General features: G+C 37.4%; 1 protein-coding gene across 4 annotated transcripts in view; it reads left to right on the top strand.

The window, feature by feature from the left end:
• The window catches only part of NFXL1 (nuclear transcription factor, X-box binding like 1), a 77,289-nt gene that overhangs the window by 17,128 nt on the left and 38,018 nt on the right, over positions 1-22,143 (top strand). For all 4 annotated transcript variants that reach the window (XM_064285856.1, XM_064285854.1, XM_064285857.1 and 1 more), the window contains 4 exons: positions 11,660-11,750; positions 18,467-18,587; positions 18,811-18,970; positions 19,702-19,793. In XM_064285856.1, coding sequence (XP_064141926.1) covers positions 11,660-11,750; positions 18,467-18,587; positions 18,811-18,970; positions 19,702-19,793 — 464 coding nt within the window. The remainder of the gene's footprint in view (positions 1-11,659; positions 11,751-18,466; positions 18,588-18,810; positions 18,971-19,701; positions 19,794-22,143) is intronic.

Raw genomic sequence — 22,143 nt, forward strand, 5'->3', positions numbered from 1 at the left:
TCTTGAATTTTTCTTTTTGTGGCCCATTATAAGCACTATCTTGACTTGTTTCTGAAGTGTTCATATTCTTTGCTTTCCCTATGAAATAATAACTATTGTAGATTAATGCTCATTTTTTTGTGGGGGAGGGTGATTGCTTTAGGCTTTATGTAGCATAAGAACCTGATGACTGTGTACTGCTACTTCTTTTCTCCTAACCTTTGTGATGTGATTCTTACACATTTTATATCTGTGTATTTTATAAACCCAAATACAGTATTTTTGCTTCAAGCAATTCTCTTTTAAAAAGAGCTTTAAAAAATAAAAAAGAAGTGTTGTATTTACCCTCGTAATTATTTAAGCTTTTTGGTGCTCTTCACTCTGTTGTATAGATTAACATTTCCATCTGGTTTCATTTTCCTTATATTTGAAAGACTTACTTTAATATTTCTTGTAATACTGGTCGTGAAGTCTTTCAGCTTTTGTGTGTTTGAAAATATGTTTATTTAGCCTTTGTTAAAAACACTTTTACGATAGAATTTCTATTTTGATAGTTTTTATTCTCATATCTCAGAGATGTCGCTTTACTGTCTTTTAGCTTATATTTTTCCTGACGGGGTGTGTGCTGTGATTATTGTCTTTGTTCCTCTGTGCGTAATTTGTTTCCATTTCTGCTGGCTGGTTTTTAAGACTTTTTTCTTTATTGCCAGTTTTAGCAGATTATTGTTTACTTGGTGTAGTTTTCTTCCTATTTCTTTAGCATGTTTTTCAATGAGCTTCTTGGATCTGTGGGTTTATAGTTTTCACCAAATTTGTAAATTTTGGTTTTTTTTCTTCAAATATTTTTTTCTGTTTCTCCCACCCACCACCTTCTGAGACTCCAGTGATGTGTATGTTCTGATGATTGAAGTCCCACAGCTTACAGTTGCTGTATTTATTTATTTTTTAGTCTTTCTAACGTTTGGATTTTACTGTAGGGAGTTTTCTATAGCTCCATCTTCTGCTCTGTATCCCATCAAGTGTATTTCTCACATCAGACATTGTGTATTTTCATCTTTAGAAGTTTGATTTGGCTCTTTTTTCTATCATGTCCCTCAGCATGTTTATGGTTTCCTCTGTCTTCTTGAATATATGAGTAGGATATGTTTATAATTTTTATTTTAACGTCCTTGTCTACGAATTCTATCATTTCTGGATCTATTTCTATTTATTGATATTTTTCCTCCTCCTGGGTCGCCTGGGTCATATTTTTCAGCTTGTTTGCCTGCTGCGTAATTTTTTACTGGTTTCTGGAAATCATGAATTTTATATTTTTGGGTGATAGTTTTTTTTTTTCCCCCTTTTAAATATTTTCCAGCTTTGCCCTGGGGCAAAGTTAAGTTACTTGGAAACAGTTCATTTGGACACATTATCCCTTCTGATAACATGTCCAAAGTATGTGAGACACAGTCTTGCCATCCTTGCTTCTAAGAAGCATTCTGGTTGTACTTCTTCCAAGACAGATTTGTTCGTTTTTTTTGGCAGCTCGTGGTATATTTGGTATTCTTCACCAACGAGGCAATTCAAAAGCATCAATTCTTCTTTATCTTCCTTATGGTCCAGTTTTCACATGCATATGAAGCAATTGAAAACACCATGGCTCCAGGTCAGGCATACCTTAGTCCTCAAAGTGACATCTTTGCTTTTTAACACTTTAAAGAGGTCTTCTGTGGCAGATTCGCCAATACAATGAGTCTTTTGATTTCTTGACTGCTGCTTCCATGGGTGTTGATTGTGAATTCAAGTAAAATGAATTCAACAACTTCAGTCTTTTTCTCCGTTTATTATGGTGTTGCTTATTGGTCCAGTTGTGAGAATTTTTGTTTTCTTTATGTTGAGGTGTAATCCATACTGAAGTCTGTGGTTTTTGATCTTCATCAGTAAGTGCATCAAGTCCTCTTCAATTTTTAGCAAGCAAGGTTGTGTCATCTGCATAAAAAAAAGGTGTCATCTGCATAATGCAGTTTGTTAATGAGTCTTCCTCCAATCCTGATGCCCTGTTCTTCTTCATGTAGTCCAGCTTCTCGGATTATTTGATCAGCATATGGATAGAATAAGTATGGTGAAAGGATACAACCCTGACACACACCTTTCCTGACTTTAAACCACACAGTATCCCCTTGTTCTGTTTGAATGACTACCTCTTGATCCATGTACAGATTCCTTATGAGCACAATTAAGTGTTCTGGAATTTCCCTTCTTCACACTGTTATCCTTAATTAGTTACAATCTACACAGTGGAATGCCTTTGCATAGTTAGTAAAATACAGGTAGACACCCTTCAGCCAGGATCCATCTGATACCAGTAATGATATTCCTGGTTCCACATCCTTTTCTGTATCTGGCTTGAATTTCTGGCAGTTCCCCATCAAAATTCTGCTGCAGCCACTTTGGGATGACCTTCAGCAAAATTTTACTTATGTATGGTATTAACGTTATTGTTTGATAATTTCCGCATTCAGTTGGGTCACCTTTCTTGGGAGTAGGTGTAAATGTGCATCTCTTCTAGTCAGTTGGCCAGGTAGCTGTCTTCCAAATTTCTTGGCATGGTCGAGTGGGCGCTTCCAGTGCTTCATCCATTTGCTGGAACATCTCCGCTGGTATTCCATTAATTCCTGGAGCCTTGTTTTTTGCCAATGCCTTCAGAGCAGCTTAGACTTCTTCCTTTGGTACCATCAGTTCCTGATCACATGCTACCTCCTGAAATGGTTGAACATTGACCAGTTCTTTTTGGTATAATGACTCTGTATTCTTATCATCTACTTTTGGTGCTTCCTGCATTGTTTAGTATTTTCCCCGTGGAATCCTTAAATATTGCAACTTGAGACTTGAATTTTCTCATCAGTTCTTTTCACTTGAGAAATGCTGAGCGTGTACTTCCCTTTTGGTTTTCTATCTTAGGTCTTTATGCATGTCATTGTAATACTTTGTCTTCTTGAACCACCCCTTGAAATCTTCTGTTTAGCTCTTTTACTCATTTCTTCCTTTCGCTTTAGCAACTCGACATTCAAGAGCAAGTTTCAGAGTCTCTTTTGATGTCCATTTTAGTCTTTTCTTTCTTTTCCATCTTTTTAATTGCTTTTTGCTTTCTTCATGTGTCATTCCACAGCTTGTCTGGTTTCTCTCCATAAATTCTGGATACCCTGAACTATCTGAGCTATGAATTTTGTGTTGTCAACTTGGTGAGACTACCGGACTGTTTGGGATCTACCTGTCTGCACTACTGCCTGGAAACCTCCAAGTCTAAGCTGGTGCTATCGTTGGACTCACCTTGTTTGTTTTGCTTTTCTTAGGGAATGCCATACTATGCTGCCGCCTTGTGCAAAGTATGAAAACTTGTTTCACGTATTTTGTCTGGTTTTCTAGTTGTTTAAGGTGGAAGGGTAAATCTTTTTGTTACTCCATCATGGCCAGAAGGGTCTATAGGCTTATTCAAGTTGTGGACCACATATGCTTTTGCCCCACTGCCACTGGCAAAGTGATTGTTGTTGTTAGTTGCTGTTGAGTTGATTCTGACTCATGGCAACCACATGTGTGCAGAGTAGAACTGTGCTCCATGGAATTTTCAATGCTGTGACCTTTTGGAAGCAGATTGCTAGGCCTGTCTTCCAAGGTGCCTTTGGGTGGGTTTGAACCACCAACCTTTCAACCGTTCAGCACTTAGCGATTTGTGCCACTCAAGGACTCTGGCAAAGTGATAGGCATGTGGTATTACTTGGTAAATATTTCTCTAATTGAATGAACTCTTTTGGCTTTTAATTGCTTTTCAATAATGTATGATATGTTTTAAGCTATTTTTATGTAGTGGAACTTGTTTTTATATAAGTCACAACCCTAAGTTTCTTTTAGACAATTGTAGTTTATTTCCTTTCCAAAGTTTGGATATATGGGAAGTTAAGAAGGAGTTCAGTTGGCAGTTTGGACTTTAAGTAAGTGCCTTCTGTTCATAAATGAAAAATTGGGAAAGGTCATATTTATCACAGATAGGTTGGAAATCAGAGAAGTGACAAAATACAAAAAGCTAGAAGCAAGTAACCTGTCTCTGCTACTCTTCTTTAGTTAGTCCCTGATCCCATGGTTTGAGAGTAGCTGCGAAATTAATCAGTACATTGAACTAATTTTATTATTTTAAATAAATTTAAAAATTAGCCACACTAATTGTTTGTCTTGAATTGAGTATAGAATTTGAGCCCATCTATTTCTTTGGTTAACACTGTCAGTCTCTGTAAAAATAAATAAAGCAAAAAACCCATTGCCATCAAGTCAATTCCACCTCATAGAGACCCTATAGGACAGAGTAGAACTGCTCCCTAGTGTTTCCATGGCTGTGCCCTTTATGGAAGTAGACTACCATGTCTTTCCCCTGGTGAGCAGCTGGTGCGTTCAAACTGCGAACCTTTTGGATAGCAGCTGAGCGCTTAACCACTGTAGCATCGAGGGCTCCTGTATAAATAAATAGAAATGAATATTTTAAGTCATAATATAATTAAGGCAAGAAAATTTCAATTGTGATTTCATTAAATTAGGCCATTATCTGTTTAAATTTCTAAGTTCTTTTTTTTTTTTTAACAGTTTTTTTCTTTTATTGTGCTTTAAGTGAAAGTCAACAAATCAAGTCAGTCTCTCGTACAAAAACTTAGATACACCTTGCTGTATACTCCTGATTGCTCTCCCTGTAATGAGACAGCACACTCCTTCCCTCCACTCTCTCTTTTCGTGTCTGTTCGGCCAGCTTCTGAACCCGTCTGCCCTTTCATCTCCTCTCCAGACAGGTGATGCCAACATAGTCTCATGTGTCTGTTTGATCCAAGAAGTTCATTCTTCACCAGTATCATTTTCTATCCCATTGTCCAGTCCAGTCCCTGTCTGAAGAGTTGGCTTTGGGAATGGTTCCTATCTTGGGCTAACAGAAGGTCTGGGGACTGTGACCATGGGGTCTTTCTAGTCTCAGTCAGACCATTAAGTCTGGTCTTTTTATGTGAATTTGGGGCCTGCATCCCACTGCTCTCCTGTTCCCTCAGGGGTTCTCTGTTGTTTTCCCTGTCAGGGCAGTCATCGGTTGTAGCCGGGCACTATCTAGTTCTTCTGGTCTCAGGCTGATGTAGTCTCTGGTTTATGTGGCCCTTTCTGTTTCTTGGGCTCATAATTACCTTGTGTCTGGTGTTCTTCATTTTTCTTTGCTTCAGGTGGGTTGAGACCAATTGGTGCATCTTATATGGCTGCTTGCTAGCGTTTAGGACCCCAGACGCCACTCTTCAAAGTGGGATGCAGAATGTTTTCTTAATAGATTTTATTATGCCAATTGACTTAGGTGTCCCCCAAAACCATGGTCCCCAAACCCTTGCCCCTGCTATGCTGGCCTTCGAAGTGTTCAGTTTAGTCAGGAAACTTTCTTGCTTTTGGCTTATTCCAGTTGTGCTGACCTCTCCTGTACTGTGTGTTGTCTTTCCTGTCACCTAAAATAGTTCTTATCTACTGTCTAATTAATGAATACCTTTCTCCCTCTTTCCCTCCCTTCCCACTCTTGTAACCATCAAAGAATATTTTCTTCTCGATTTAAACTATTTCTCAAGTTCTTATAATAGTGGTCTTATGCAATATTTGCCCTCTTGCAACTGACTAATTTCACTCAGCATAATGCCTTCCAGGTTCCTCCATGTTATGAAATGTTTTACAGATTCATCACTGGTCTTTATGGATGCGTAGTGTTCCATTGTGTGAATATACCGTAATTTCTTTACCCATTCATCTGTTGATGGGCACCTTGGTTGCTTCCATCTTTTTGCTATTATAAACAGTCCTGCAGTGAAATGGGTTTGCGTATATCTGTTTGTGTAAAGGCTCTTATTTCTCTAGGCTATATTCCAAGGAGTGGGATTGCTGGATCATATGGTAGTTATATTTCTAGGTTTTTAAGGAAGCACCAAATTGATGTCCGAAGTGGTTGGACCATTTTACATTGCCACCAGCAGTGTTTAAGTGTTCCAGTCTCTCAACAACCTCTCCAACATTTACTATTTTGTGATTTTTGGATTAATGCCAGGCTTGTTGGAGTGAGATGGAATCTCATTGTAGTTTTGATTTGGATTTCTCTAATGGCTAATGATCATGAGCATTTCTTCAAGTATCTATTACGTACCTGAATATTTTCTTTAGTGAAGTGTTGGTTCATATCTTCTGCGATTTTTTAATTGGGATATTTGCTTTTTTCTAGTTGAGTTTTTGCAGTATCATGTAGATTTTAGAGATCAGGCGCTGATCGGAAATGTCATAGCTAAAAACTTTTTCCCAGTCTGTACGTAATCTTTTTACTCTTTTGGTGAAGTCTTTGGATGAGCATAGATATTTCATTTTTAGGAGCTCCCAGTTATCTGGTTTATCTTCTGCATTGTTAGTAATGTTTTGTATATTGTTTATGCCATGTATTATCCCGATTTTTTCTTCTGTGATCTTTATTGTTTTATATTTTATATTTTAGTGTTTGATCCATTTTGAGTTTGTTTTTGTGCATGGTGTGAGTTATGAGTCTTGTTTCATTTTTTTGTAGATGGATATCCAGTTATACATGCATCACTTGTTAAAAAGATTGTCTTTTCCACATTTAACTGACTTTGGGCCTTTGTCAAATATCAGCTGCTCATATGTGGGTGGATTTATGTCTGGATTCTCAATTCTGTTCCATTGGTCTGTGTATCTGTTCTTGTACCAGTACCAGGCTGTTTTGACTACTGTGGCAGTATAATAGGTTTTCAAATCAGGTAGAGTAAGGCCTCCCACTTTGTTCTTCTTTTTCAGTAATGCTTTACTTATCCGGGGCCTCTTTCCCTTCCATATAAAGTTGGTGATTTGCTTCTCCATGTCATTAAAAAATGCCATTGGAATTTGGATTGGAATTTCATTGTATGTATTATAGATGGCTTTTGGTAGGATGGACATTTTTGCAATGTTGAGGCTTCCTATCCATGAGCAAGGTATGTTTTTCCACTTACGTAGGTCTCTCTTGGTTTCTTGCTGTAGTGTCTTCTAGTTTTCTTTGTATAAGCCTTTTACATCTCTAAAACCCAGTGCCATCTCTGGTGAGATTTATTCCTAAGTATTTTATCTTCTTGGGGGCTACTGTAAATGATACTGATTTGGTGATTTCCTCCTCAATGTTCTTTTTGTTGGTGTAGAGGAATACAGCTGACGTTTGTATGTTTATCTTGTATCTTAATACTCTGCTAAATTCTCTTAGTTTCAATAGATTTCTTCAGGATTCTTTAAGGTTTTCTGTGTATAAGATCATGTCATCTGCAAACAGAGATACTTTTACTTCTTCCTTGCCAATCTGGCCTTTATTTCTTTACCTAGCTTAATTGCTCTGGCCAGGACCTCCAGCACAATGTTGAATAAGAGTGGTGATAAAGGGCATCCTTGTCTGGTTTTTTATCTCGGGGAGTGCTTTCAGACTCTGTCCCTTTAGGATGATGTTGACTATTGGGTTTGTATAAATGCCCTTTATTATGTTGAGGAATTTTCCTTCTATTTCTATTTTGCTGAGAGTTTTTATTATGAATGGGCATTGAACTTTGTCAAATGCCTTTTCTGCATCAATTGATAAAATTATGTGATTCTTTTGTTTTATTTATATGGTGGATTACATTAATTATTTTTCTAATGTTGAACCATCCCTGCATACCTGGTATGAATCCCGCTTGGTCATGGTGAATTATTTTTTTGATATGTTGTTGAATTCTATTGGCTAGAATTTTGTTGAGCATTTTTGTATCTAAGTTCATGAGGGATATAGGTCTGCAATTTTCTTTTTTTATGGTGTCTTTACCTGGTTTTGGTATCAGGGATATGGTGGCTTCATAGAATGAGTTTGGTAGTATTCCGTCCTTTTCTATGCTCTGAAATACCTTTAGTAGTAGTGGTGTTAACTCTTCTCTGAAAGTTTGGTAGAACTCTGCAGTGAAGCTGTCCGGATCAGGGCTTTTTCTTTTTGGGAGTATTTTGATTACCTTTTCAACCTCTTCATTTGTTATGGGTCTATTTAGTTGTTCTACCTCTGTTTGTGTTAGTTTAGGTAGGTAGTGTGTTTCTAGGAATTCATCCATTTCTTCTAGGCTTTCAGATTTGTTAGAGTACAAGTTTTCATAGTAATCTGATATGATTCTTTTAATTTCAGTCGGGTCTGTTGTAATATCGCCCATCTCATTTCTTATTCGGGTTATTTGCTTCTACTCCTGTTTTTCTTTTGTCAGCTTGGCCAGTGGTTTATCAATTTTGTTAATTTTTTCAAAGAACCAGCATTTGGTCTTGTTAATTCTTTCAGTTGTTTTCTGTTTTCTATTTCTTTTATTTCATTTAATTCTGCTCAAGTTTTTATTATTTGCTTTCTTATGGTACCTGAGGGTTTCTTTTGTTGGTCTCTTTCTGTTTGTTCAAGTTGTAGGGATAATTCTTTGATTTTGGCCCTTTTTTCTTTTTGTATGTGTGCATTTATTCATATAAATTGACCTCTGAGCACTGCTTTCGCTGTGTCCCAAAGGTTCTGATAAGAAATGTTTTCATTCTCATTGGATTCTCTCAATTTCTTTATGCCATCCTTAATGTTTTTTGTAACACAGACTTTTTTGAGCAGGGTATTGTTCAGTTTAGAAGTGTTTGGTTTCTTTTGCCTGCTTTTTCTGTTACTGATTTCCACTTTTATGGTGTTATGGCCTGAGAAGATGGTTTGTAATATTTCAGTGTTTTGGATTCTGCTAAGGCTTGCTTTATGACCTAATATGTGGTCTATTCTAGAGAATGTTGCATGTGCAATAGAAAAGAAAGTATACTTGGCTGCTTTTGGGTGGAGTTTTCTGTACATGTCTGTAAGGTCAAGTTGGTTGATTGTGGCATTGAGATCTTCTGTGTCTAATCCTGATATTAGTGATTTTCTAACCAAAGAACTCCCTTTAGTATTTCTTGTAGTTTTGGTTTGGTTTTTAGAAATTCCCTGAGCTTCTGTTTTTCTGGAGATGTCCTAATTTCACCTTCATATTTGAGAGACAGTTTTGCTGGATATATGATTCTTAGCTGGCAATTGTTTTCCTTCAGTGCTTTGTGTAAGCCATCCCATTGTCTTTTTGCCTGCATGGTTTCTGTCTAGTAGCCTGAGCTCATTCTTTTTTTTTTAAATAATTTTTATTGTGCTTTAAGTGAAAGTTTATAAATCAAGTCAGTCTGTCACATATAAACTTATATACACCTTACTACATACTCCCATTTACTCTCCCCCTAATGAGTCAGCCCGCTCCCTCCTTCCAGTCTCTCCTTTCATGACCGTTTTGCCAGTTTCTAACCCTCTCTACCCTCCCATCTCCCCTCCAGACAGGAGATGCCAACACAGTCTCAAGTGTCTACCTGATACAAGTACTGAGCTTATTCTTATTGACTCTCCTTTGTATCCCTAGCTGCTCTTAAAATTCTCTCTTTAACTTTGGTTTTGGCAAGTTTGATTATGTCTTGGTGACTTTCTTTTACAAGCTACCTTATGTGGAGTTCGATGAGCATTTTGGATAGATATCTTCTCATCTTTCATGATATCAGGGAAGTTTTCTGTGAACAAATCAACCATTCTCTCTATATTTTCTGTTATCCCTCCCCGTTCTGGTACTCCAGTCACTTGTAGGTTATTTCTGTTGATAGAGTCACACATGATTCTTAAGATTTCTTTATTTTTTTAAATTCTTCTATCTGATTTTTCAAGTATATTGGTGCCAAGTGCTTTATCTTCAAGTTCACCAATTCTGCCTTCCACTTGCTCAGTTCTGGTCCTGTGACTTTCTATTCAGTTGTCTAATTCTATAATTTTATTATTAATCTTTTGAGTTTCTAATTGCTGTCTGTCTATGGATTCTTCCAGGTTATTAAATTTTTCATTATGTTCCGGAATAACCTTTTTAATTTCTTCACTTGCTGTATCTGTGTGATCCTTGGCTTGTTCTGCATATTGCCTGATCACCTTCCTGATGTCTTGAAGTGTTCTGTATATTTATCTTTGTATTCTGCATCTGGTAGTTACATGAAGGGACTTTCATCTAAAAGATTCCTTGATGCTTTGTTTTGAGAGCTTGTTGAAGCGATCATGGTCTGTTTCTTTATGGGAGTTGATGGTGACTGTTGACTCTGAGCCATCTATAAGTTATTGTATTAGTTTATTTTATATTTGCTTAGTGTATCTTAGCTTCTTGCTTTGTTTTGTTTTGATATGCCCAAACAGGTTGCTTGAATGAGCTAGCTTGATTATTTTCACCCTTGGAACTCCGACGTCCTGTTCTCAGATGGCTAGTGATGTTATCAGGTATATCGAGTCTAGGAGTCCATTCACTTTTCCTGTATGAATTCAGCCCAGGTGTCCAGGTAGCTGATCATCAAGCATGTGGTACAGGCTATGTCCTACAGTCTTAGAGGGGCAGGAGTGGTTGGTGTAGGTACCTGTATCTGGTTGCAGCAGTGGGTCATACTCTGAACAAGGCAGGGGCCTGAGAATTGTCCCCCAAGTGTCACTGAGGAAAGCGCGTCCCTCCTCCCTGTAACGTACAGGTGGGTAGTGGGTGGGTTCTGCAGATGGACCGTAGGCACCCCACATTTTTGACTCTAAGGACTGGGAGGTACCAGTTATCCTTGGACCCTTGTCACAGGTGGCTGGGTGACCTGAGTGGAGCTACCCGTTCTGAGGCCCCTGATGTGGGTAGGTGAGGACGCTTTTTAATAGGCAAAGCAGTGTCAAACATCAAACACCCACCTCTTCACCGCACGACTGAAACAGTTGTAGTCTGCCATCAAGAGCCTATTCTCCTGAAATAGGCCCACACAGGTCCATGCAAGGGGAAAAGGTACTCAGTGTCCTCTGGCCGTTTGTGCCTGGACAGGAGCCGCTTCTGTCCTGAGCTCCCCTAGCTAGTGGAGCTTGCATATTATCTTTTCCTCCAATGGTGAATTTATTCCTTTTCCAAGGCCAGGAGCCTGGCTCTAGGTGCTCAACAGAGCCTGTCTCAGCCCAGGGAAATCAATAGCCACTGAAGCTGGCTTGGTGGTACGGGGAGGGGGCGATAAAAGGTACGCAAGTACTTAGCTTTTGCTGAGAGCGCTGTTCTTCTCTGGTTCTGGAGGTGTGAGTAGGCTGTGTGGCTGGCTGCTTCTCCCTGAGGAAGCTGCTGCTGAATGCTACTACCAGCCCACCGCAGCCGCTCCTGGGAATGGGGCCTGAGGGCTCCCAGCAATTCAGGTCTGGTAACTCCTCTCTGCTTCTGAACCATCTCTTCCTTCCCCTGCTGGTCAGTCATTTTTCTGACTTTGCCTTTGATGTTCAGGGCTCCTAGCTTGTCATAAACATAATCGTTTCACTTGTTTTTTCGGGTCTTCGTCGTAAGAGTGCTCGCCGCAAGCGTCTGTCTATTCCGCCCTCTTAGCCCTGTCTCTCTAAATTTTAAGTCCTTAATATGATGCATCTGCTCTCCAAAAGAATGTTGATATTTTTGAATACTTTTATTCTTATATTGAAAATAAATGTCTTTTGCTTTCCATAAGTTCTGTGAATAACTAGTAATGACATTCATATTGTACATGGGTTTTCAAATTACTAGTTCTTTATATATTGTTTTCTCTTCAGTGTTGCCCTGGAAATTGTCCTCCTTGTGATCAAAACTGTGGGCGGACTTTAGGATGTAGAAACCATAAGTGTCCATCTGTCTGCCACAGAGGTAAAATTTTATGTTTGCGTTTACATAGTGCTTTATAGTTGATAGAGTGCTTTCACATTTGTTATCTTACTTGATTCTTCTTAATGATGTTGAGGAGAAGGTAAGGCAGTGACCATTATCTCTATTTTATGAACAAGGAGACTGAAGCTGAGGAGAGTTCAATGATTTACTCAGGGAAATATTTAGTAAAGTAGTAGAACCAAGAATTGATCCCAGATATTGTTCATGTAAATGTTTTGTACTTTCTCTAACACTGTTGTTGTTTCTTCACTCCCAACTTTTCCCACACAGCTTTTTAATTAATTAAGACATTCAGAGTTTTTTTAGTTTTATTCTGAATTTTAGACATCTATGTGGAATTAAATCTAGTAAGGGATTGGATATATACTAAGGCAGTGGTTCTCAAACTGTTTTGTCTGAGGACCCCTTTACATTTTTTGAGACCTTAAAAAGCTTTCATTCGTTTGGGTTTTATCTGTTGATATTAATTATATTAGAAATTGAAAATGTAATAAGGTGTATTTATTAATTTATTTAGAACTAGTAATCATAAGCCTATTACATCTTAACACAACATTTTTTGTGAAAAATAATTATACTTTTTGAACTTAATAAAATTAGTGAGAAGAGTGGTATATTTTTTGTGGATGTCTTTAATGTCTAGCTTAATTGAAGATAGCTAGATTCACATACCTGCTTCTGCATTTATTATGCAGTAATATATTACTTGTCTTGTAGCCTCTAGAAACCTACTCTTTGCATGTGAGAGAGTAACATCTTAGTATTGTACTGTTATGAAAATAATTTTGACCTTGCAGACTTCCTCGGGATCCCCAGACCACACTTGGAGAATTGTGTCCTAGGTTATTACTAGACATTTAAAAATTAAATGAGTTACCTTTATCCATTTGGAGTATTTCATGCTGCTTAAATGGGCAGAACACTAATGTTGATTGGACATAAAATCTATTAAGAAAAATCCTACAGAATGTATGCAATTATCATTTTTTGATTTGAAGAAGAAAAGGGCAGTGAGACTGTTGACCCAAGTTCACATAACTATTTGCAGGGTCAACCCAAAGTTTATGATATTTCTATTATGCCACATATCCTCCACATTAGGAAAAGTGTCAGATTCTCTTATCCCTGTAGAGATTTACTATGGATGTCTTATTCGGAATCGACTCGAGGGCACTGGGTTTTTTTTTTTGGGTTTTATTTGAATTATGATGTTTAGAACTGGTGTTGAGGTATGTTCTCACTGTCACTAAATGGATTTTATTTCTGCACTGTTAGGGTTCTCTGTAGCTAACCCTGCTTGCTGTACCAATTCTGTCAAAGCAGTCCAGTGAGGCTAAAGTCATGCATCTTTGATGCCGTATGTGTGATGAATATTGAATCCTACTCTACATTCCAACTATGTCCTGTAAAAATCTCAGCTTCCCTTTCTTGGTTGGTCCAGACCCTGCTGCTCCACGCAGGCTTTTCACATCCTCATTCACCATCGGCTAAGTCAACTAGGTCAATGGGTACTGGCCCCTTTTCTGTTTTTTATCCCATAATCTGTTGGAATGACTCACAAATTTCAGGGAAAGGACCACCTTTAATATAGTAGGTGGAAAAAAGGATATGAACACATAGGACGAGGTCAGGGAATGGTCTTGGTGCAGAGCTTCCATTTACCCATACTTTCCTGGAGAGTAGGTGTTTGTTCTCACTACTCAGGAAGCCGCACTGGATCTCTTTCTTCCAAGGCCTCACCACCTGACCATGATAGATTACATTGTGCCTCCCGGAGCTTAGTCAGCATCTGGCTCAGGTGGTCTCTCTTGGTGTCGTCAGCCCCCCAGTACTCATTGATTGGGTTCAGGTGTGGTTCAGCTGTCAGGAACCAGGACCAAAGGCCTAACTGTTAACTGTAAGGTGGTTCCACACCTCACAGGTTCCTGTCAGTCATATTATATCATTGACCCATTGAGTTTAAGTTGAATTAAAATTCTAAAGTCAGTCATTCACTAAATATTTTTTTTTTTAGTACCTGTTACATACGTGCAGGTGCTGGGATTAAATGAGTGAACAAAATTGACAAAGTCCCTGCTGTTGTGGAAATTATTTTTAGAATAAAGGACATCAGGTAGTGACAGGTATAAAAAGAAAAGTAAGATTGTGATGATAGGAATGGTATATATTATTTTGTATATCATGATTGGGATGGATTCCTTGAAAAGATAATATTTCAGAGGACATCTGAAGAAAGTAAGGGATCAAGCTGTGTGGAAATGGGGGTTGGGGTAGCGTTCCAGGCAAGAAAGCAGTGATTGCAAAGGCCCTGAGACAGGAACATGCTTGACACTTGAAAGAACAGTAGTGAGGCCAGTGTAATGGAAGTAGAGCGCCTAAGGGGACAAGTGGTAGGAGATGAGGTCAAAGACATAGTGCGATAAAGAATTGCTGGGGAAAGGAGAGATGTAGCCTTTAGACCATTGTTGGAGCACTGGTGGCACAGTGGTTAAGAGCTCGGCTGCTAACCCAAAAGGTTGGCAGTTTGAATCCACTAGCCACTCCTTGGAAATCCTATGGGGCAGTTCTACCCTGCTCTATAGGGTCACTATGAATCAGAATCAACTCGATGGGAGTGGGTTTGTGTTTTTGTTTAGACCATTGTTAAAACACTGGCTTCTACTTTCAATAGGAAACCTGACTAGTTTTGTCACCATTAAAGAAATGAGATCAGTAGTTTAAAATCTTCCCACCAAGAAAACACAAGGCCTAATTGATTTTTACAAATGATTTCTAACAAACATTTAAGGAATATGTAATTTCAGTCTCTATAAACTACTTAAAAGTATATATAAAAAAGGGAACACACCCCAAGTCATTGTATCATTTGATGAAAAAGAGAAAATTACAAATCAGCCTAACCCATGAGCATCTTGTAAAATACTAAAGTTTTATCTCCTCAAACCCAGCTATCCAATACTACAGTAGTAACTATCCATAGTCTTAATTTATCATGACCAAATTGGGTTTAGTCCAATAATGTAAGGCTGATTTGAGGTGGTTATTTTTATCTGTTGTTGAGTTTGCCCCTGACTCATAGAAACTCCACACACAATGGAATAAAATGCTGCATGGTCCTGCACCATCTCTATGATCAGTTGCCACTTAGACCATCGTGATCCATTGGCTGATTTTTGGAAACACATCACTATGCCTTTTTTCCTAGTCTGTTGTAGTCTGGAAGCTCTGCTGAAACCTGTTCAACAACATAGCAGCATGCAAGCCTCCACTGACAGGTGGGTGGTGGCTGCATATGAGGTGCATCGGTCAGGAATCGAATCTGGGTTTTCCGAATGGGAGGCAAGAGTGCTACCACTTGAAGCATCACTGCCCTATGGTTGAACCTTAGAAAGTATAATAATGTAATTCACCACATTAAAAAAAAAAAAACAAGGGAGAAATGAGATCATCTTAGTAAATGTCAGAAAAAAGATAAAATCAACATCCATGTATGATGTAAACTGAACTAGAAATAGGAGGGAGCACCCTGAACCTGATGAAGAATATCTGAAAAAGACCAAAGCAGACATACTTAGTGGAGAAGTTGAAAACATTTCCCCTTCATATTATTTTGAAGCCAATCCCATAAGTGTTTTAGCTTTCATCTTTAAAAAATAGACTCTTAACAAAAACCATAAGAACAGAGATACATCATTTTCAAACCTGAGATAATTAACTTATTTCTCAATGTCAGCATACCTGGTGTTCAAATTTCCAGTTGTCTTATAAATGTTATAAGTTTTACTTCAGTTTGTATGACTCAAGAACCTAATAAGATTAACATGTTGCTATTTTTTGGTTTTTTTAAATTGGTTGATGTCTATAAAAGTCTCTTATTTTATGATTTTCCCTCTTCATCTCCTTTTTTTCTTCTTGTGGCTTCTATTTACTAAAGAAACTGGATCATTTATTTTTTTATACAATTTTGTTGTTGAGAACATACTTAACAAAACACCAATTTAACAGTTTCTACATGTTCCATTTAGCGACGTTGATTACACATTCTTTGAGTTGTGCAACCATTCTCACCCTCCTTTTCTGTGTTGTTCCTCCTCAATTTACATAAATTCAGTGCCCCCTGAGCTTCCTGTCTAATCTTTTGAGTTGCCGTTCTCGATTTGGTCTCATCTAGATAGTTCTTAAGAGAGTGTAATGCTCAAGGTAGACTCTTTTTTACTAGGAAAGCTAAACTGTTGTTTAGTTTTAAGAGGTCTTCGGGGGGTATTTTTGGTTTAAGGTTTAAAGATTATCTCAGGGCAGTAGTTTCAGGGGTTCATCTAACTTTCATGGCTCCAGGAAGTCTGGAGTCCATGAGAATTTGAAATTCTGTTCTGCATTTTCTCCCTTTTGATCAGGATTCTTCCATGGAATCTTTGATCAAAATGTTCAGTAGTGGTAGCTGGGCACCATCCAGTTCTTCTGGTCTCATGGCAAAGGAGGCAGTTGGTTAGCAGCCTGAGCTCTTAACTACTGCATCACCAGGGCTCCATGTAGTTTTACAGAGTTGGGATATTTCAGATTGCAACTGTGTGGTATTTTTTAATGTGTTCTTCTGTTCTTTATATTTTCTATAAATTGTTAATTGGATCCAGAGGCTTAATCAGATTTAGTTTCAATTTTTTGGCAGGGTGTTTATTTTTTAAAAAGAAGCTTGTTAGCCCACAGCCCCCCCCCCCAAGACAAAGAAGCTCATTAGGCCTTAACAAAATTTTCCTTGATGAAAAGTACGTGGAAGATCCTGTTGAGCAACTCTTACCATTTGTTGAATCCAGTTATGTAAGATGCACGGAACCGTCAGTATTTCATACCATTGTCCATCATTTTAGACACCTTTATAATCAAAATTATACTGTAACTCATAGGAAGAGGATACTAATTGCACGTTTGTACTGTGACTATATGAAATTTTGATTTATAGTTCTTAAGAGAACTGTAAAGGCCATCAAGGTCATCATTGTTCACAGTTCTGGAATTACTGCGATAATACTCATTCTGGTTATTGTCCCGCTGGCCATCTCTGTATGCTGCTTTTTCATTTTGAAAATATTACTGCTGAGTTTATTTAATATCCATTGTATAGGTATCTGTAACATTCTGTTTATCAGTGGGAAGACTTCGGAGAAATTATCCTCAAGATTTAATTAAAAAAAGTGATGCTATATAGAATCGACTCGATGGCATTGGGCACTGGTTATAGTAAAGAATGGCAAAAAGGTTATATTTGATAAAGTTCCTCTTTGAATTGCTGAAAACGAATGAAAAATTATCAGCATGGAAATTGATATGTGATGCTGAATGAGAACCAATTTAAATGTCACTGTTAACTTTAAAAAAAAGTAACATATAGTCATTCTTTTAGAAAGATCAAAATAAAATTTAATCGTTGTGTCGTAATGATTTGGCTTGCATTACTATCAAGATAATAGTAGGTTAAAAAAAAAAAGACAATACTAAGTTATGCTTATCAAAACACTAAAGTGTATTATTTGGTGATTTGTACAATAAATGCTTCCTTTCCTTGTGTTTTTTACTCTTGTTTTCTGTTTTTATTACTTTAACCAGAATTCTTAATTTATAATTGTTTTGTGGAACTATTTTGAGTTTTCAGAGGCATTAAACCAGGCTATTTTTCATCATTAATATGAGTTCCTTATCAGGCTAACTCTTACTGAATATTTTGCTGAGTTCTGACCACCTAGGTAGCAATCTAAGATATTCAGTTGTTAAATGAGGAGTCTCATTCCCTTTTTATTATTTCGTTTCTATTGAGGTGCCTTATTGGGAAAACTAGAGTGGGAAGAACGCCCTTACGATGGTGTAAAAGCCTCTTGAGGTGAACTTTATAGCTTATTTCTGTGTTTTAAAAGGTTTCTTTTTTTTTAATTTCTACCAGTTCAAAACACAAGAGAGTATACAGCTGAAACCCAAATAATTTTTCCTTTTGAAATGCTTAAAAGAAATATTTGAAATCTTAGCCTCAAATAAATGTTTACAATTAGTCTTTCAAAAAGTGTGAGTCATGGAAAATTGACTATGCTTGTTAATAACCAATGTCACATCATGAGGGAGAAGTTAACTCTTATTGGAGAATTATCTAAGAATAGTATACTTGAATACAAATATATATAAGCTGAAAAGATTATTGTTACCATTAGATTTTCAGAAGACTTAACTCCATTTCTGCTTTGGTAGTTTTGAAAGAGCAATATGTCTTAAATTTGTTCTTTAGAACAGAAGTTTTAGCAAGTTTAAATTTAAAACCTTTGATTGAAGTACAGTGTACATAAAGGTGTATAAACCATAAGTTGATGAATTTTCAGAAACTGTACATAACTCTGTAACCAGAACCCAGATCAAGAAACAGTACTACTGGCATTTCTGAGGCCCTCCTTGTTCTTTGTAACCATCGTGATTTCTAACAATATAGTTTTTCCTTTTTGTGTAAACAGAATCACATAGGAGGTACACTTTGTGTCTGGCTTCTTTTACTCAATGCCATGCACATGAGATTCATTCATGTTGTTGTGGTGTTTTCATTCTCATTGCAGAATATTCCATTGTGCTAATATACTAAACTGATTTATCCGTTCTACTGTTGATGGGCATTTGAGCATTTAAGGAAATTTCTTTTTAAGCCTTGACTTTTTTTTTTTCAGGCAGTTGCTATCCCTGCCCAGAAACTGTAGATGTTAAGTGCAATTGTGGTATTACAAAAGTGACAGTACCCTGTGGGCGAGAACGTACCACAAGACCACCCAAGTGCAAAGAGCTGTGCAGGTTAGTATGAGCTTTGAACATACTAACAGATTACAAATTTAAATTCATGCTGATTTTTAGTAATGTTAGTATTTTCATTTAATTTTGCTCTTTAGTGTTTAAAAATATTCACAGTATGCTCATGCTGTATGGAATCAGAAGATTATATAAGTAGATAATTGCACTTTAGATGTAATTGTTCAGTGATCAAAAGTAATTTACAAAATTGTACTTTATGATTTAGTCGACCACCAACTTGCCATCACACAAGTCAAGAAAAACATCGCTGTCACTTTGGCTCTTGTCCTCCATGTCATCAGCCTTGCCAAAAAGTTTTGGAGAAATGTGGTCACTTGTGTCCTGCTTCATGTCATGATCAAGCATTAATAAAGCAAACTGGCAGGGTAAGGGAACAATATTATTAAAGAGATAGTGTATTGCTTTAAAAACCCGTGGGTCATATATCGTGCTTTAGTCATTCCATAAGCAATGATTAGACATTTCTGGTTATCAAGCTCTGTGTTAGGACCTGGGTTACAAGGTAAATAAGACTTGGTCTTTTGTCTCAAGAAGCTCACAATATAGAGAAGGAAAGAAACCAACAAACAAATGTTCGTAAATACAGTGTGATAGGCTCTTTATAATCATGATATCGATGAATTTGGCAATCTTTTTTCATATATTGGGGTTTAAGGTTATAGATGAGGTATCTCCTAATTTCTCCAAAGATTCATCCACCAATTCAGCAAGTATTTATTGAGCCCTTTCTATGCGTCAAACATTCTTCTAGCTTTTGGGGAGACCACAGTGAACAAAAGAATGGTAGCGGTTAGAATTTACAGTTCTGATTCTCATTCTCCTTTTAGCTTATGAGGGGTGAATGATGCTACACTCCCTTTGTTCTACCATTTGAAAGCTGGAGTCTGCCTCAGTTTTTAATATCAAGATGTGTGTGGAGGGAACATATTGATAGAATATGATGGAATAAAATATTTCAGTAACCACAATATGTTGCTTCCTTGAAAAAATTTCAGTCTGCTTCAGTGGAGGATACATGGTACTGTTTCTTAAATTCTTATAATGGCCATATGATTTAATCCGTGTGATTTAAGATTGTTACGTGTTTAATTTGTAGTACCAGCCTACAGGCCCTTGGGAGCAGCCTTCTGAGCCAGCGTTTATTCAGACTGCATTACCTTGCCCTCCATGTCAGGTTCCTATTCCTATGTAAGTACTAGTATTTTAACTTTTTTTTTACATAGTCCAAAGTGTATCTTAGCTACCCCCTTCCCTTTTTCTTAGTTGAGGTCATTGTTATTTCAGGGATAACCTATCAACTACTCTCCCTGTTTTCAGCCTCATTCTCTTCCAAATACAGTGAAACCCATGAAAGCTAGAACTTGATGGGACTGCCTTGTTTTTCTGGATCTTGAAAGCTTTCCACTTTTGACAGGGTGCAATCTTAACCACTTTTCTGTCACTCATTTTAGTGGAAAATATTTGAATTTTCCTTCTCTGACAGGTTTCCACCTTACACAGGTCCCAGTTTTTGCAAGTTTTACTCTGTATTTACCATACTGCATAAAAACTCTCCTTTAGAGGTTTTTTTGTCTTTTCCTCCAGCTGGAGTTTAATGCCCTTCCTCTTAGCTTCCAGAGCAACTTGTGCTTACAATTAAAATAATAATCCAAGAGTTGATCATTGGTTTGTTTTTCTGACTGATTCCCATGTTAGTCTATAAGCTTCTTGAGGATAGAAGAAAGCCAATTTTAGATAAGGCAAACCTGGAAGAGAATGTTTCAGGGAAACATTGAAAATGAAAGGCTTCTTGGATGGGCCAGGGAATGACTAGGACTGACCTGTAAGGATAAAAGGCTGAGCTGAACCTAGGATAATAGGGGATCCTGGAATGGTTCATACTTTAGCAGAGGTTATGGAGTATAGGAAGAAAGGAAGCACAGTGCTGGGAGTCAATGTAAAATTAGGAAAGGGGATGTTATCTATAACTAAGGTTCCAAATGGGATATTGATATTTCTTACGTGTTGGCCATTTGAAAAGAGAATTCTTGTTTTCTTTGCTTCAAAAGTTACAGATTTCCTAAAAGCTCTTAATTTTTTTTTCTCCTGCAACTCTCCTCCAAGCTTAAATAGCATGTATGTTTTTATATATAGCTTGTGCATTCAAGTTGGGAGGCAAAGGATTGTTGGGCATTATATCTATGAATGGGGTGATTTTAGTCTGTAGATTTAGTGGAGAGGGGCTGTAGTGGTTAGCACAGAGATCCTTTAAGGAAGATATACATGTATTAGAGACTGAGAACTTGTGGTATGGGCGTGATGGACCAAGTTAATTATCGCATGTCTTACTAAGCTTGAATTATTAGTGATTTTTAGTTCCTTACATTTTTCATTTAAGAGAAACTGAAGAAGAGACATGGATGTTGTGATTCATAGGCACTAAATAATACATACTATAATCAGTTACCCTTGAATTTCTTATTCTGTCTTATAGTAAGATTGTATTTAGGATATATGTCTGTCATATTTAATTCAATACAATTAATTTGCTTGAAATTTTAGGTTGATTACATATTTTTGTGAAAATAGAGTAGATTGCCTAGCATTATCAAACCGTATTTACTAGAGGTTTTTAAATTGAATTAAAAAGCGTTTCCTTTGCCTTTGACTAGATGTGCTGTTGGAAGTTGTTTGCGTGTGCATATTAAAACATTTATGTTTGGGAGTATGGATCTACCATTCGATGCTATGCGTCCCAATAACTTCTACCGTGAATTATTCACTTGCCTTCTTTAGTTCTCAGTTTGGTGTAAAGTAAAGAGGTTGAGGATAGCTGCAAAGTTGTCAGTACCTCCGAATGGAGTAAGTACTTCTGAAAATTAGGGAGTAAGTACCTCTGAGAATTCACTCCTCTGTTAAAGCAATGAAAAAAGTTGGCAGAAATGATTAGAATCAACTTTTCCAGAACTCTGAAGTTTCACCAGAGACTTGCAGCAATCTGGGAAGCATTTTTTTTTTTTTAAAAGAAAAACAGCTGAACCTTGGTAAGAATAGCAAGCTTTGTGACATTTTAACTCTTTTGTTTCCAGCTCCTTCTCACCAGCTTTGTGATAGACTTGAAAACTAAGTCCTGGTGAAAAACCAGCAGCCTAGTAGCCACTAGAGGGGGCAGAATAGCTTTGGAACACTTTCAGAGCCTTATTTCCAGAGAATTATTTGACCTGGCTTGTGGTTCCATGGAAGACCTCACTTGCAAGACTGTCTTTATTTGACCTGACTTGGAACTCACCAAGTATCAAAAGCCTCGGTGGCGTTTGTTGAAAACAGAGGAAATTGTTTTGACTTTGTGGCTACTTAGGTGCAGTTGGGGCAAATAACAGGCTAACCCAAAAGGTTAAATGGAAACGTGGGGGCATCAGATGTCCATAGGGATTTTGAAAAGCACCAACATGTTCTTGGGAATCTGGAAGGCTACATGCACGCGTAAGTCTCTGCATATGTCCAGGGCTGTGTGCATATTCAGGAAAGACTTGAGACTCAACAGTGGAATTTTCATTCA

Source organism: Loxodonta africana, chromosome 5 (genome assembly GCF_030014295.1).
Source record: "Loxodonta africana isolate mLoxAfr1 chromosome 5, mLoxAfr1.hap2, whole genome shotgun sequence".
NCBI classification, from domain to species: domain Eukaryota; kingdom Metazoa; phylum Chordata; class Mammalia; order Proboscidea; family Elephantidae; genus Loxodonta; species Loxodonta africana.